The 14,163-nt window shown below is 54.9% G+C and overlaps 3 protein-coding genes across 3 annotated transcripts; 1 reads left to right on the top strand and 2 right to left on the bottom strand.

Moving 5' to 3' along the window:
- Positions 1–146: 146 nt before the first annotated feature.
- Positions 147–2,169, bottom strand: MONBRDRAFT_26972 (uncharacterized protein; the record flags this gene model as incomplete). The annotated part of the gene is made up of 8 exons (XM_001747391.1): positions 147–239; positions 610–669; positions 690–797; positions 896–975; positions 1,059–1,115; positions 1,463–1,679; positions 1,784–1,861; positions 1,969–2,169. The coding sequence occupies 8 exons, from the start codon at positions 2,167–2,169 to the stop codon at positions 147–149; spliced, it is 894 nt and encodes a 297-aa protein (XP_001747443.1).
- Positions 2,170–2,886: 717 nt separating this feature from the next.
- MONBRDRAFT_33172 (uncharacterized protein) lies at positions 2,887–10,032 on the top strand (the record flags this gene model as incomplete). The annotated part of the gene is made up of 25 exons (XM_001747293.1): positions 2,887–2,937; positions 3,082–3,154; positions 3,258–3,647; positions 3,747–3,916; positions 4,075–4,196; positions 4,299–4,377; positions 4,499–4,570; positions 4,690–4,857; positions 4,972–5,130; positions 5,231–5,526; positions 5,702–5,795; positions 5,901–6,023; positions 6,117–6,218; positions 6,318–6,529; positions 6,614–6,807; positions 6,956–7,292; positions 7,846–7,924; positions 8,106–8,133; positions 8,220–8,289; positions 8,395–8,537; positions 8,649–8,761; positions 8,837–8,923; positions 8,999–9,052; positions 9,165–9,252; positions 9,296–10,032. 25 exons carry the CDS (start codon positions 2,887–2,889, stop codon positions 10,030–10,032), a joined length of 4,041 nt encoding a protein of 1,346 aa, XP_001747345.1.
- Positions 10,033–10,331: 299 nt separating this feature from the next.
- On the bottom strand, positions 10,332–13,881 carry MONBRDRAFT_26974 (uncharacterized protein; the record flags this gene model as incomplete). Its single annotated transcript, XM_001747392.1, has 12 exons — positions 10,332–10,385; positions 10,518–10,608; positions 10,724–11,316; positions 11,474–11,549; positions 11,647–11,990; positions 12,044–12,092; positions 12,226–12,340; positions 12,436–12,514; positions 12,812–13,165; positions 13,327–13,548; positions 13,670–13,740; positions 13,821–13,881. 12 exons carry the CDS (start codon positions 13,879–13,881, stop codon positions 10,332–10,334), a joined length of 2,109 nt encoding a protein of 702 aa, XP_001747444.1.
- Between the last annotated feature and the right edge of the window lie 282 nt (positions 13,882–14,163).

Raw genomic sequence — 14,163 nt, forward strand, 5'->3', positions numbered from 1 at the left:
AGAGAGACACACATTTAATGATTAAATCCTAATGAGGGTTGCGCGTCGAGCCAGTCGGGCGAAGGCAAGATCTTTGAGGCTCGTACCGGCCCAGATGCCAGCCGAGGCCAGGAACGGAAGTACAGAAGCTGTCCAAAGCCCGCCGCCTACGATAGGCTCGTGTAGAAGCTGTTTATAGGAGAACGCCTGTAGAGCCGGCGTTTCGTTATCAGGATCCACCATCCGCAGCAACAGCAAACCTGACCAAAGGATCAGGCAACGCAAGCACAGTCAAGAAGGGGGCAAAGAAGATGATCAAGAGGCATGCGAGGTGGGGAAAGCAAGCGCCATAACAAATGACGTTGTACCAGTTGAAGTCACGCCCATGGACTGGCCTAGCTCTGCAATAGCACGCTGGACCCAGGCATCGGGCAAAACCCTTGACGCGGTGCATGCTAATCAGTGGCGAACATTCACCGAACAAAAGAGCTGGCTGGAGTGAAAATTGCCAGAGTCCTACCTCGGGGCTATGAAGAAGAAACACACAAGGTGCCAGGCCCAGACAGCAATGAGTAAGATGGCAAAAGGTAGCAAGGCCGACTCCAAACCGTCAAACTCCATGGTCTATACCGCAACGGTGTAGGGTGTTGCATCAGGTTGCATCAGCTGAGAAGCAGTGGCAGTATAAATCTACAAATCAATCAACGTACAGCAACCGCCGACGTAATAGTGTACTCTAGGGCCAAGCCAGACACACGCTCAATCGTGTCCCGATCGAGGGGAGGCTCTGCCGCCCACTTGTCGCAGGCTAATTGAATCTGCATGCGAACGAAGGGGCGATCAGTGGTGTCTGAGGTGCCACCCGATGAACGGTCGCAACACCCCAAGACCAAAACAAAACTCAAGAAGCACACACCAGAATTCCAGCAAACATGCAAAACGGAAAGGTGGGAAAGGCGCTAAAAAAATGATATTCGGTCAGCCAGGCCGATTGCCCTGTGGTCGAAACAATTAAACGAGACGGGGTTGGTTTGCCATATGGAGAAATGCATGCGACAGGATAGCCAGCTGAAACAGACCCTCCAAGAGTTCGAGCAGACGCTTGGCCGCGTAGCCAGCTAGCAGCGTCAGCGCCACTACAGCCTGAGACGGGCAGTCGCGTGAGGCAGGGCACTCCTTATGTTCGAACCTGCAGGCAACGTGAACGATGTCATCAAAAAGTCAAGACGTACAACGTGGAAGCCAAGCGAGTCGATGGCATCGACCGGGGTAACTTGTCGACCGGCGATGGGGCGCGAGCCCTCAGGATATATACCGCGATGAGCCTCGCCGTCTGGATAGATATGGCATCAATTTCATCAACACCGCGGTGCCCAAGGTGAGCGGTTGGCCATGGCGCAGCTTGCTAGTTGCGCGCACATATGGTCGAGCCAGCTGTCTGGTGGTCGCGACTGGCTGTCCTTGCAGGTGGCCCTCGACCTACCGCTGGGGTTTGTGTCCACCGAATCAATCCAGCGCTTGCGCACAGCCAGGTTGACGAGCAAGGTGCCAAAACAAATGCCAGAAACCAAGCCGACAGTGGCGGCACAGAGGGCCAGATCGCCTCCAGAGGAAAAGCCAAGGCTGACAAATGATTGCTTGATGCCCGCCGCTGTGCCATGCCCGCCCTCAAAGCCAAGAGCTACGACGGGGGCTACGAGCTAGCAAGCCAAGTTCACAATCAAGTGTTACGTGGGCGCTGCAGTCTTGTTGCAATGGCTGTGGGCATCGGGACAGGGTAATAGGTCATGTGGACGTGACTTACAACGTTGCTACCCAGAGCGGGCTCGAGCAGCACGGCAGTCAAAAGAGCAGGGATGGCGTATTGGCCCCAGGCCAAGATCTGAAAAACGAGGCGTAAGATCAACAGATGCGTTGTGGCGGCGTGCCATATGGGTCGGTACGGGGCATAGAGTGGATTTCTTCGTGCGCGTGCAATGGTGGCCTCACCTGCCCATACATTAGCTGAGGTCCCGACACACGCCACACCTCGCCCACGGGCGGAATGCGCTCGCCCATAAACAGTGTGCCAAAGACGATGCAGATGAGAATGTTGGGCAGTTCCGACCAGCCTGCTGTCCATTCTAAGATCCGATTTCGGTCCCACGCCCAAACCCCCGTGCATGTTGAGCCCAGGACCGGCGAAAACATGGTGCTCACCGGCAAAACCGCGAGAGCTGAGACGATGGGGCCTACCCTGGTCGAGAAGAGGCTGGATATCGGGTTGCAGCCGCAACAGTTGCACCAACAAGAGTCCTAGCAGCCCCCCGATCAAGCTTGCGGGGACATACAGCTGCCTGTCCTCTCAAGAAGAATGGGCACGGTGAATCGGCCCAGCGGCATCGCAAAACGCCGTCTCATTTGCCCCATGCCTCTAAAGTCCCGTTCCTGTCCCAACCAACCCCACCACCACATACCGCAGCCATCGACAACGAAAGCGCAACGCATGGCCCAGATACAACAGCAGACTCAAGAAAGAAAAGGAGGCCAGGACCACCAAATACACGGGCGTCGTGGTCGTCGTCGCCTCTGCCATCTCGTCGGCACGCCCTCCACCCTCCGCCCGCCGCCGATCGAAATTGTCAGCACGACGACCAACGGATACTTTATTTTGAAGGGGGATAAAATGAATTTGGGAAATTGAACATTGAGTATGCGTGGGGAACTGTTGTTTTGGCTCATTTACCTTGGCGACGGTGCACTCACACAAACGCTGAATCGACCGGAACTCTCGTTCGACAGAGGCTGGGGCGCGCGCGCATCAGCACAGCCGCCAGTCTTCAGCCCCGAGCGTCGTTGCTGGGTGCCGTGGTTATCAAACAGGTTGAACTTGTGGACGACTGTGGAGGCAGGCCTCTTTCCTTTATCATGGCGGAGCTTCCAGGCTTCAGTGCCACGGTGCTGAGTGCCAAGCCGCTGGTACGCCAAAGAAGAATCCGATGGCGACTTTCGATCCTCGTCATCGGCCTTGTATTGACTTGCTTCACTCATCCTCTTTTTTTGCTGATCCGCTGATTTGGCTGACACCTTGTTTCGGACGCTTGCTCGCCGATTCGCTTGCAGCCGGAGAAGCAACAGGAACTCGGTCGCTTGTGTCTGAATTTCGAGTTTATGGGTCAACGCACCGAGTTCTCGGGTTGGTGGGCGCCGCTGGCCGCACAATATTTCGCTTTCATGCCTCTCGGCTGTTGTCCTTATGCCAATCCATATCCTGCAATCCTTGTCGTGTGTCGTCTCAGATGTGCTGGTCGCGCGGCAAAAGGATGGAGGGTTGATTCCCGGGCCATCCCTCGCTGCGAGCGATGAACACAATGCCCTGCAGCAGCTCGCCAACAATCGCCTCATCATCACCTTGGCAGAGCTTTTCCGTGAAAAGAAGAAGAAGCAAGACACCGTTACGGTCATTGCGACTGCGGCCATCGATCTGCTCCCCCTGCTCTGGGAATCTGATTCGCCCACCTTTGAGGTGCCACTGCCCCACGTTGTGGCCCCGAGCAAATCAGACAGTGCCACCGAAACCCATGAGCAAGTGCAATACACGACCGTGTCTCTTCAACTCGAAGCCAACGCCGCTCTTCAATCTTTGAAGAAGGAGCAACTTCACAACATTGTGGAGTTTCACCTTCACGGTACATCACATGAGTGCCCATTTTCTGCCTTCTTTGATACTTACAGCCTGTCGTCCCGCCTCACCCGTCGTTTTCAATTTGTGTTCTTGGTCTTGCTAGGTGTTTTCAATCTACCCACCGCCATCACGCCAGGGAGTGGGATGCACGCCTACAATGTGCATGTCCCATCCATTGTGTCAGACCGCGAGCAGTTTGCCATCCACTTTAGCGATGGGAGAGTCAACCTGCCCACCCCGCTTGCCGAGGGCACCGAACCCAAAGCTTTGCAGGTCAGAGTTTCAGTCATTTTTATTTTTACTTGACCGATCGGCGCAACCTGCTAAAGTCATGCGTTTTATTCTTGCCACATCTTATTTTGCAATGCCCCTCGCCTCGTCGCCAAACTGCTGTCGGGTTCTCCCCCTTGCGTCCGACCCCGCCTGCGCAGACTTGTAAATACGGCGACGTGGTTGATGAGGCGGTTCGAGCGGAAGCCGAGCGCACCGCTTATCGTGTCGCCTTTGAACCATCGCTCTTCCGCCTGGTTCTCTCCTCGACCACGCAGAGCGAGTGCGTAGTCCATCCCACCTTGAATGCCATCTGGACCCATTGCGCTGGATGTGGTCGCCTTTCAGCATGTCCTCACTGGCGCGCTCATCTTGAAATATGCAGGCTGCAAGCCGCCATTGCTGCTAACCGCGAAGTCACAGCTGACGTGACCCGTGACTTGCGCCCGTCTAGCGCTGGACGAGTAAGCATTTGCTCAGATGGGATGGCGCGAGAAAGTCGAAGGAATCAAAATGTCTATCATGTTTGGTCCTCATCCTTGCATGTCCATTGGCGTTACTACGCCACTCTGAAACTACTTTTAGACCAGTGCCAAGTCACGTCCCGGAGGCACCGAAGATGTTCAAGGGGCCAATCGAGCCCATGTGACCATTCCTGTGCGTGCTATGTCCTCCAACCTTCAGTCTTACTCGGGTCGCTCGTGGAAGCGACACGAGTGCCGAGCGAGCCACCTACTCACAAAACCAATGTCATGAACCCGTTGCACGCACCACAGCTGACGCCCATCCTCTATCCGGGCGAAACGAATTGTGTGATGAATCTGGGCCTCCACGCCTTGCCTGTCCCAGAGACTGAGGGAGCGGCCAATGATGAGCTCAAGGTGCCCAAAACCTCCAAAGGTCGCAAGATTGCCACGCCTCAACCCGAGACAATGATTGCTGAGGTGCGACATCCCACACCAGCACACCATCTCTTAGCACAGCTCTGGTGGCAGGATGTTATGCTTCGTGCCTCCATTTCACCATCTTCGACTCTGCTTGTTCCCCCGTCCTTTCAGGGCTCGGCTTTTGAGGAGGCGCATTCATATTTGCAGCTGCGCCTGCACGTGTTTCGGCCATTTGTCAAGGAACGATCGCGTGCCGAACTTGAGAAGGACGTGTCCGAGCTCATTCCTGAGCGTGACATTCAGCCTTGCCACGCTGTCACTGCAGCCATGGTATGTCTGACCTCATGCTGCCGAGTGCGATTCGATTTATCATCGCCTGCCCTTGAGCTTTTCTACTTACAGCTGATAACACGTTTACTTGCTGATATAGGCGGACAACGAGTTCAAGGAGACTGTGACGAGCGTGGCGGAGGACTTGCTGAATGTGTACCGACACACGGTGGCAGAGCACCCGGAAGACACGGCGACAGACACTCGCGAGCGTCTGGTCTATCATCTCAACGTGACTGGCCAATACCATGCCTTTAAGGAGCAGCTGAAGCAAAAGGTCTTGGCGATTGTGCGTGAGCGCTTTGCGGGGGCAAGCACCGCCATGCAAAATCGCGAAACAAAGCAGGAGTTTATCTCTAAGCTTTACGTCTACTTGTCTCAGCGCATGCATGCGAGGTCAGCCATGTCTACGAAACACAGGAGTAGTTTTTTTTGTTTGTTTTTCTTTCTTTCTTTCTTTTTTTTTCTGTCCATGTAAACCTTCGTTTTACGGTTTCTTCTGGTTGCTGTTTGCATCTTTGCTCCGTGTTGATCCTCACGCCCTTGCCTCTTTTGTTGGTGTTGTAAACAGTTTGAATGGCCATTTTAGCGGCACTTCGTCACAAGAGGGCGGTGAACTCATTGTGGGAGCCGAGGAGTTGCAGACGATGGCAGATGAGGCCGAGGTTTGCTTCAGTGTCATGATCAATCTGAACTGTTGGCGCGCTTGGCAGTGTCATCCACATTTGCTCATTGCCAACTCGTTTGGATTTGGCTGTTGTGTGAAATAGGCCTTGGAGGAGCCGGACAAAGCCTCTCTGTACCATGCAACAGCGTGTAGCAAGTCCCCGGATGATGCCAGCGTATGGCTGCGCGCTGGTGATTTTGCTTGTCGGCAATGCGACTACTCTAAGGTTTGTGCGCTCTCAATCCCAGAGGTGGACGCGGCGGTGATGTGGGCTTTTCGAAACTCACACATCTGCAATGTCTCGCGCTTGATTGAATAGGCTTTTGAACGCTATCAAGAGGCGGCATCTCTCGAGCCTAGCTCCAGCTTGGTTCTCATGCGCTGCGCGCTGGCCATGTTCATGGAGCAACGCCCCGAGGACGTATGTAATTTGACCCTCCTGCACGGCTCGCCTCTTGCTGGTCTGTCTCACGCGTCCATAACTCGTCTAACGCCGATCACTTTGGTTTTGAACTGATAGGCAAACAAATTTGCTTCGCTGGCCACTACGGTTGCACCAGAAGATGCATTGGCATGGTTGCTATCGTGCCTGCTTCATGGTGAACTTGGAGACGTGATCATGGAAGACATGTGCTTGAACAAAGCCAAGACGCTGCAACCCGACGTCGCCGAGTTGTTCTTTGAGGCGGGTCGTGTCAGCGTCAATCTCAATCTGGTGTCCTTTGCCGCACGGTACGTTCAAAGTGGTGAAAATGAGACAACAGAGGTTGGACGGGAGAGCACTTGGGTGACCTCATGAGCACCTGAACCCTGTAGTTGTGTCAACGAACTGCACCTACGCCAACACCGCCCGTCGTCCACTGCCGAGATTGAGGCTCGCTTGGCGCTGACCAACACACCGGCTGAGCCTGAGCGAGCACGCGAGATTGCCGATCAAGCCTTGTCCCAGGATTACAACAACCCGAATCTCTGGGTGATTCTTGGCGAGGCTCACACAGTACAAAAGAATGGTGCGTGGGGGCTATGGCTCGTACCCGTGCATATGCACACCTTCTGTTGCAATGATCGCTGGCATGCGCATTTGTCTTGGGCGCGTCGTTCTTGGCACGTTCAGTTTAGTTGACTCATTTTCATCTTGACCTGCGTGGGAAATTCCAGATCACGAGGCACAACGGTGCTTCGCACATGCAGTGGCGCTTGAGCAAACGGCCGACGGGCACGAGCGCGTCCTGTTGCTCTTGGGGCACCTCTACCTCAAGACCGAAGACTTTGAGGAGGCCAAGGCTGTTTTCCTTCAGGCCTGCACGCGTCGAGCCTCGGCATACACGTGGCGTGGATTGGGTATCGCCTGTTATCGCCTGTCCGAGTTGGCTGAGGCAGAGGATGCGCTAGCTGAGGCCAACGCCTACGATAACACGTTGGCCGATGTGTGGGGTTATCTCTGTCTCGTGGCCATTCGAACTGGACGGCGTATCGAGGCACAGCAGTGCTTCAAGTACATGCGTCGCCTCGTAGCAGATCAGCCTTCAGAGCTCCTCACGGAGATTAGACTCGAGATGCAAGAGAGCAACATGGCCCTTGACGAGGCATAAGCCTTTGCCTGGCCATGTGTTCCCACCACAACCTATGCGGACCACATTTGTAAATTGACATTGACTTGAAGCTCAAGAGTGACCTGGGCTGCCGCTTCTACAGCCCCCTTCCCATCACACACCCGGGTTGGGAGAAGCACTCTGGCACATAACCAGGGAGGGGAAGGGAGGAGGCTCCTCGCATCGAGCCATCATATTATTATTGTGGAGGGCTGTAGAGAGAGATGTAGAGAGACAGAGGGAGACAGAGAGACAGAGACAGATACAGATACAGAGAGACAGAGAGACAGAGAGACAGAGAGGATAGAGACACAAAACAACAAAAGTTTTGTTGTGATTTTGTTGTGCGTGGCGACAGCGGCGGCGTCTTTCGAGTTGTCGGGTTGTAGACTGTTGGACACGCTTCCTGGTGGGCCAAACTTGTTGAGTTCTGGGTTGTGAGTGGTATTTGGCAAGGTTGCACGGCCTTCCACGTTTCGCCATGTCGCGATCAGGCTACCACAGCGTCGTCTTCAAGGATGGCGGGAGTTACAAGGTATGCAAGCACACGATCAGCGAGCGCGCTGGGGCAGACGGTGCTGATCAGTATCCATTCCCAGCACCTTTCGCTCTGGCACTCACCGTGCGCACCATGACACCGCTCCATTTTTTGCCTTCCTCCGTCAATCACCTCTGCATGCTCACCCACTCACTCACTGTCCATGATGGCTGGATAGGGTAACTGGGAGAACGGCGTTCCTGCTGGTGAGTCCTTGCGGCCATAGGCACCCTGCTGGCGATTAGTGCGTTCCATAGGCTTACCGTTGGGCCCCTGGTGGCGAGTCACGCAGGCTGGGGCATATCTCGCGATCCCCGCGGCAATGAATACACCGGGCAGTTTAATGGTGGTGTTCCCAATGGGTTCGTGACGCGACGCACCTTGCTTGGCCGCGCCTTGCTGGGCCGCGCCATGAACTGCTGATGAGTGCTCTTATTTGCCATCATCACACGTGTTTTGCCCTTTAGCAAGGGCTCGTTCATTCATGCCGATGGAGAGCGGTACGATGGCACGTTCATCGACGGCAAGAAGCATGACATTGGCTACTGGAAGCACCCCGAGGGCGACAAATACTGGGGCCAATTTACCCACGATGTTCGCCATGGCTACGGTACGCAGGATTGATCCAAAGCGCATCTTGTCTGTCGGCAAGCGACTCATGAAGCACCACCTCGCATGTGTACTGCCGCTGTGCATTTGTGTTGCTGTTTGGGGCTTGCAGGAGTTTATACCAACTCGCTGGGGCAATCATTCACTGGCTTGTTCAATCAGGGTCAACCCTACAAACAGTGCGAACTGCCCGAACACGTGCGCCAGGCCATTGCTGATATCGAGGTTGGTTTCAGTCCCTGCGAGGCTTGCCCCGCCTCTACCCCAATCTCATGCATCACACTGCTTCACCATTGCCAGGTGTACGGCGAGGTTGCTGGCTCCATCCGCCGCCCTGGCAAAAAGAAAATTGAGACCGAGGTGTCGTCTTTTGCAGCCGCTCCAAGCGTGCGATGTGCTCGGTATTCCCTTAGCTTCATCGAGCTCACACTCTTGCATGTGCTACTTTTCTGGCATTTTCAGCACAAGGAAGTCATGATCGCAGCCGAGTGCCCCTACGGCGATCTCGTCAAGATGGTGCGCCTTTCACCGACATGCTCCCATTTAACATGCTCTTATATGATATGATGCACGCATGTACAAAACCTGCTCGCATGTTCTTATTGTTGGACACCACTTGCTGCCTCAGAAACCTTCGGATCCCATTTACGATGTGGCCTTTGTTTCCGGTGTGTCTCCGCAATATGCCCGCTTCCCCTCGTGTCTGTCAGCAGTTTGTAAGGGTTCCGGTAGCTTGTGTTTTTTTGCATTCACTAGCAGGCGGTGCTGCCCTCAATATGCTAGATGCACCGAGTTCCCATGCAGTTGCCGAGGAGCAGATTTATGATGTTGCCGATAACAGCCGCCAGCCCTCCATGCGTGGCAAGGCCCCGGCACCAGGTGCCTCCCACGATACCTACTTTGCGGTTGGCACGACCTCGGCGCAGGCTAAGCAGCACGACACTTACATGGACGTCAACGTGACTGCCCGCTCTGGCAATCCCAGCACTGACAATGGCCTGCCACCAGCAGATGTCAACGCGCTCAGTGCCGGCATGGCCGATTTGGGCATGGAATCTTACCTCGATGTGGGCGAACCAACGGAAGATACCACCCTCTATGACACGTCCAGTAGCTTGCCTCCACCTACTCAAGCAGGTGGTGCAGATCCCAGCGCTGAGGGCATTTACGACCTGGCCCGCAAGGGTTCTTATGGAGGTAGCATTGCAAATCTGCCTTCCAAGCAAGCGTTGGCTGCGGCAGGCTATGACTCGGCCGCTCGCTCACCCAGTGCCGCACTGTACGACACAAAGCCTGCGCAACCTGATGGCGTCTATGGTGATGCGGCGCCTGGAACCTATGGTGATGCAGCAAACCCCAGCGCCGGGCTGTATGACACGGCCGTACCGAGCCAACCGATTGCTCGTAGTGGCACGAACCGAGATTCGGCCGCTCGGCGGCCGGCTCCTCCCTTACCAGAACGTCCAGCTCGCCCCATGATGCCCCCGCCTAGCTAGTGCGCAAGTGCCCTTTCTCTCTAGTGCGTGCCACATCCAAAAGCCCCACTCCGATCGTGCTACTTGCGAGCCCTTCTTCCCCCTTGTTTTTCCCCCACGAAACCCGTTCTCAACATGTTGTGTTCGTCCTTCCGTGTGTGGACAGCAAAAAAGTAGAAATTTCAAAAAGAAATGATGATCTGATTAATATTTGACATACATGACCATCTCTGTATGCTGAAGAGATACACGACAGGAAAAATAAGCAGAATAACACATCAAAGACAGGGTAGCACAACCGCCACATCCGTTGCAAAAACTCAAACTTGCTCCATCAATGAAAAAGCCAGAGCCACTGAGCTATCCACCACCAGCTGCAAGAACACCAGGCTGTGAGCTGAACAAAAAGCATAGAATAGGAGATGGTCTTGCTCAATCATTACCAAACAGAAAGTTGTCATGTCATGCCCTCGCGGCATTCCAGGAGGACAAAAATAGAAACGAACCTGCTGCATGGACGTGATGTATCCAGTGCGCTGATAGGCGATGGTATACATTGCCGTGATAGGAGGCACCAGTAGGGTAAATTCACCCGCGCTGTCCGTAAGCAAGTAGGTGAGAACGAACACAAATGGCACATCAGGAGATGTGAGCGAGAAGAAAGAAAGGTATGAGCCGATGAGTCAAAGCGGGCTAGCTTGGCATGACAGACCTGTTTGTGACAGAGGCAGCTTCAGCCGGCCCTGAAATTTTGACCACCACATTTGCCAGTGGGAGACCGGTCATGATGTCTGTGACAACGCCCGAGATCAAAAAGTCCATGTTGTCTTCAGTGGTTGGCTCTACAGTCGTTGATGTTGAAGATGATGTGGTGGGCTGGTTGTCGCTAGTGCTAGTGGTTGTAGGAATGGGCAAGCAAGCGCAGCGAGTGCAGCTGCCGATGGTCAGGTTGACAGAGTATGCCCCGGGTTTACAGTTGCACGAGCGGTAAGGCTCGCAGCTTGTGATGGGGGGTGCGGCAGACGTTGTAGTTGATGTGGTTGAAGTGCTGCTACTGCTGCTTGACGGGCCATCCACATCGCTGGAGCTTGTCGAGCTCGAGGCGGCATTGGTAGTGGTGGTTGTCGTGGTGGTGGTGGTGGTGGTCAAGACGACCCGGCGCGTCGTGGTTGATCGAACCGTAAAGGGCAAACCAGCAATGGCCTGACAAGAGCAGACGGTGCACTGATTTGAATCAAGTGTATACACGGCCTCTTCGTATTGACCACATTTGCAGGCGTGCACAACGGGGCAAACCCGCTCGGTCTATGCCCATCAGCAAATGGTGGTAGGAATTGATGTGAGTGTGCAGCCACAGCGATGCCCGCGGATTCGGCTGTCGGTGAATGGCCGAGGAAATTCAGCACATCGGGGAGCACACGAGATGGTGGTAATTGATATGGGACCAACAAGCGACACTCACCGGGATGGCAACAGTCGTTGTTGTTGGGGCGCGGGTCGTGAATTGGGGTGCTTCTGGCAAGACTAGTGGAGTGCAGCTGTGCGGAAGGCCATTCGTGGTCAGGCCTCATTTGTGCAATGTACAAGAAATACAGGACTGCCAACACGGATAGCATAACAGGCAGCAAGACTAACCGACACGAGGTGACGCAACCAGCCCCGTTGGTATAGCGGACCTTGACTTCTCCATAAAAGCACCGACACTTGGGTTCGGGCGCACATGTCAGGCTGTAGTAGTATGGTGCGATACCATCGAATGTCATGCATGAGTCAGAGTCACTGCGCTCCACGCCAAGGGCCAGGCCACAAAAAGCACATACGCTGCCGTGCTGGTGGTTGTGGTTGGTCGGGGGGTAGTAGTAGTTGTTGTTGTTGTCGTCGTCGTCGTAGTGGTGGTAGTGGTTGTCGTAGTGGTCGTGGTAGTAGTTGAGGAACTGGGCCCACTGTTGTTGGAAGTGGAACTCGAGCTTGATGCACCACTGTTGGAGGTGCTTGTGGGGCCCGTGCGGGGACGCGTGGTCGTGTAACGCACCGTCACCTCTGGGTTTGCACCCACGGCCTTGCAGGCACACACTGTGCATCTGCAGAATGACAACGCCATGAGCAACACGAGGCCAGCAAGAATACAGCTTTGTTGAGGACGATGCTTTGATCAGACAGGCTCTTTTTCGTTTCTTAACGCGTTGATGCGATCATGATAGCATGCCGACGTACGTGGCAGAGAGCTCTTTGAAGATGGCAAATTCATCTGGGCCGCAGGTGCAGGGCTGATTGCAAGGCCCAAAGGTCAAAGCCTCGTCATCATCGTCATCAAACCCCTCATCATCATCTGTCCAACAGCTCAGTCGCCGGGGTCATTGGCGATCGATGCGGTGGTGGAGCACAACGCAGGCAAGGGATCGAATTGTACAACACGCGTCTGACCTGGTTCATTGGTCGGCTCGGCTGTTGGCATGTAGGCATCGTCCTCGCAGTCTTGCAGGCAAATTTGGTGCTCCAGGCGCTGAACGTCATGCAAGACATGGTGTGCTTGATGAGTCAGCACAAGCAGGAAGGCCAGTGAACATGGTATGTGAGAGTTTGGGAGGTGGACTCACGCATTCGGTGCGGTCAACGAGGCGCTGGATATCATTTTCCAACTGGTCGGCTTCACGTTTGCACAAAGCAGCAATCACTTTGCAGCGAAAAGCACACTAGAGTTGTGCAACGTCGTCAGGAGAAAACCCCGCATGCGAGAGCGGCTCAGGCGCTGAATCAGGCCTGTGAATGTTGAGCGGGTGCCGATATATCATGGCCTGACCTCTTTATAGGGCACACCGAGAACTATGACGGGATCCGTGCCGGCCGGCTCTTCTTCGGTGGTGGGAGGCACCATGGTAGTCTCAGCCAGTAGCTCGGTGGTTGTGGCATCTTCTGTTGCTGCCATGTTTGTAGTGGTCGGCATTTCAGTCGTGGCCGTGGTGGTAGTCGTCGTGCTCGTAGTGGAGCTGATTTCCGGCGCACACACCAGAACAAACTTGACAGCATCGGCCGTTACGATGCGACCGGCATCGGCCGTATCCACCTCGACAATGACGCCCTCGCGGTTGGAGCCTCCGACAAAGTAAAACTCTCCCAGAAGCTGCCATTGGTTATTTTGAGAGGGCTTTTGCGTCTGATGACATGGGCATTCAACGGGGAGAGAAAGCACAATGAATTGACGCTGGTTGCCCGCATTGGTCTTGCAAGAGGGCTCATACTTGCAGGCCCATCAGCAAATAACGTTGAGTGGACAAAATGTTGGGTCTGTTTCGGTGTTTTTGCTGCGTGTCTGACCTGATCGACAAAGATGGAGTCACGGGCAAAGCCGTCGAAGGACTTGACGACATACTCCACGTTCGTGGCGCGATCGTCGGCCCGCGAATAGGACACGTAGACTTTGTAGGTGCCACCACGGAGGCGACGCGTCGTGAACTTGACCTGTTCACTGCTATCCAGGCCACCGATACTGGCCCAGAAACTGTGTCCTCGATAGCCCTTGCCGTCGGTTCGCAATTGCTGTGGCAGTGCGAAGGCAGAGGTTCAGAGTGAGCAACAGATGTGCCAGATGAAACAGAAAAGGGGCAAGTCCAATATCTAGGGTGGGCGCAGCACCGTTAGCTCTGGCCCGACAACGAACCCAGGAGCTGCCATCGATAAAGGCTTGGCCCAGCTCGGAATCATACACCTGCTTCTCGCTGATGCAGGCCACTGTGGCAGAAGGGAGTCAAAACGATGGTGAGAATTGAGTGAGGCGGCGCGTGAGAGCAGACGACTGCAGTTTCACGTACAGGACATGTGCACCAAGGCCAGGCAGGCCAGGGTGGTGATGCGAAGGGCTGAAACATGCATGGTGGCGTTGTATGAGTTGCTCGTCGGCCCGCTATGGGAAAAGCAGAAGAAAAATGCCCTTCTCCCGGCCCCGGCCTTCTTTCCTCTTTGCCCTGCCAGCTGGCCTCATGGTACCCGTTGGTAGCCGTGTGGTTTGGGCGCGTCTGACGACAAGCTTTGGTCCACGTCTCGCGTCAACGACCACCGCCAAGGGCCATCACGGCGGTGTCAAGGGTCAGCCACGATGCTGTACAGCAGCACTCGCAAGCAAGAGAACCCTCCCCCCCCCCCCCCCCCCTTGGG

The sequence above is a fragment of the Monosiga brevicollis genome, genomic scaffold (genome assembly GCF_000002865.3).
Source record: "Monosiga brevicollis MX1 MONBRscaffold_16 genomic scaffold, whole genome shotgun sequence".
Lineage (NCBI taxonomy): Eukaryota > Choanoflagellata > Craspedida > Salpingoecidae > Monosiga > Monosiga brevicollis.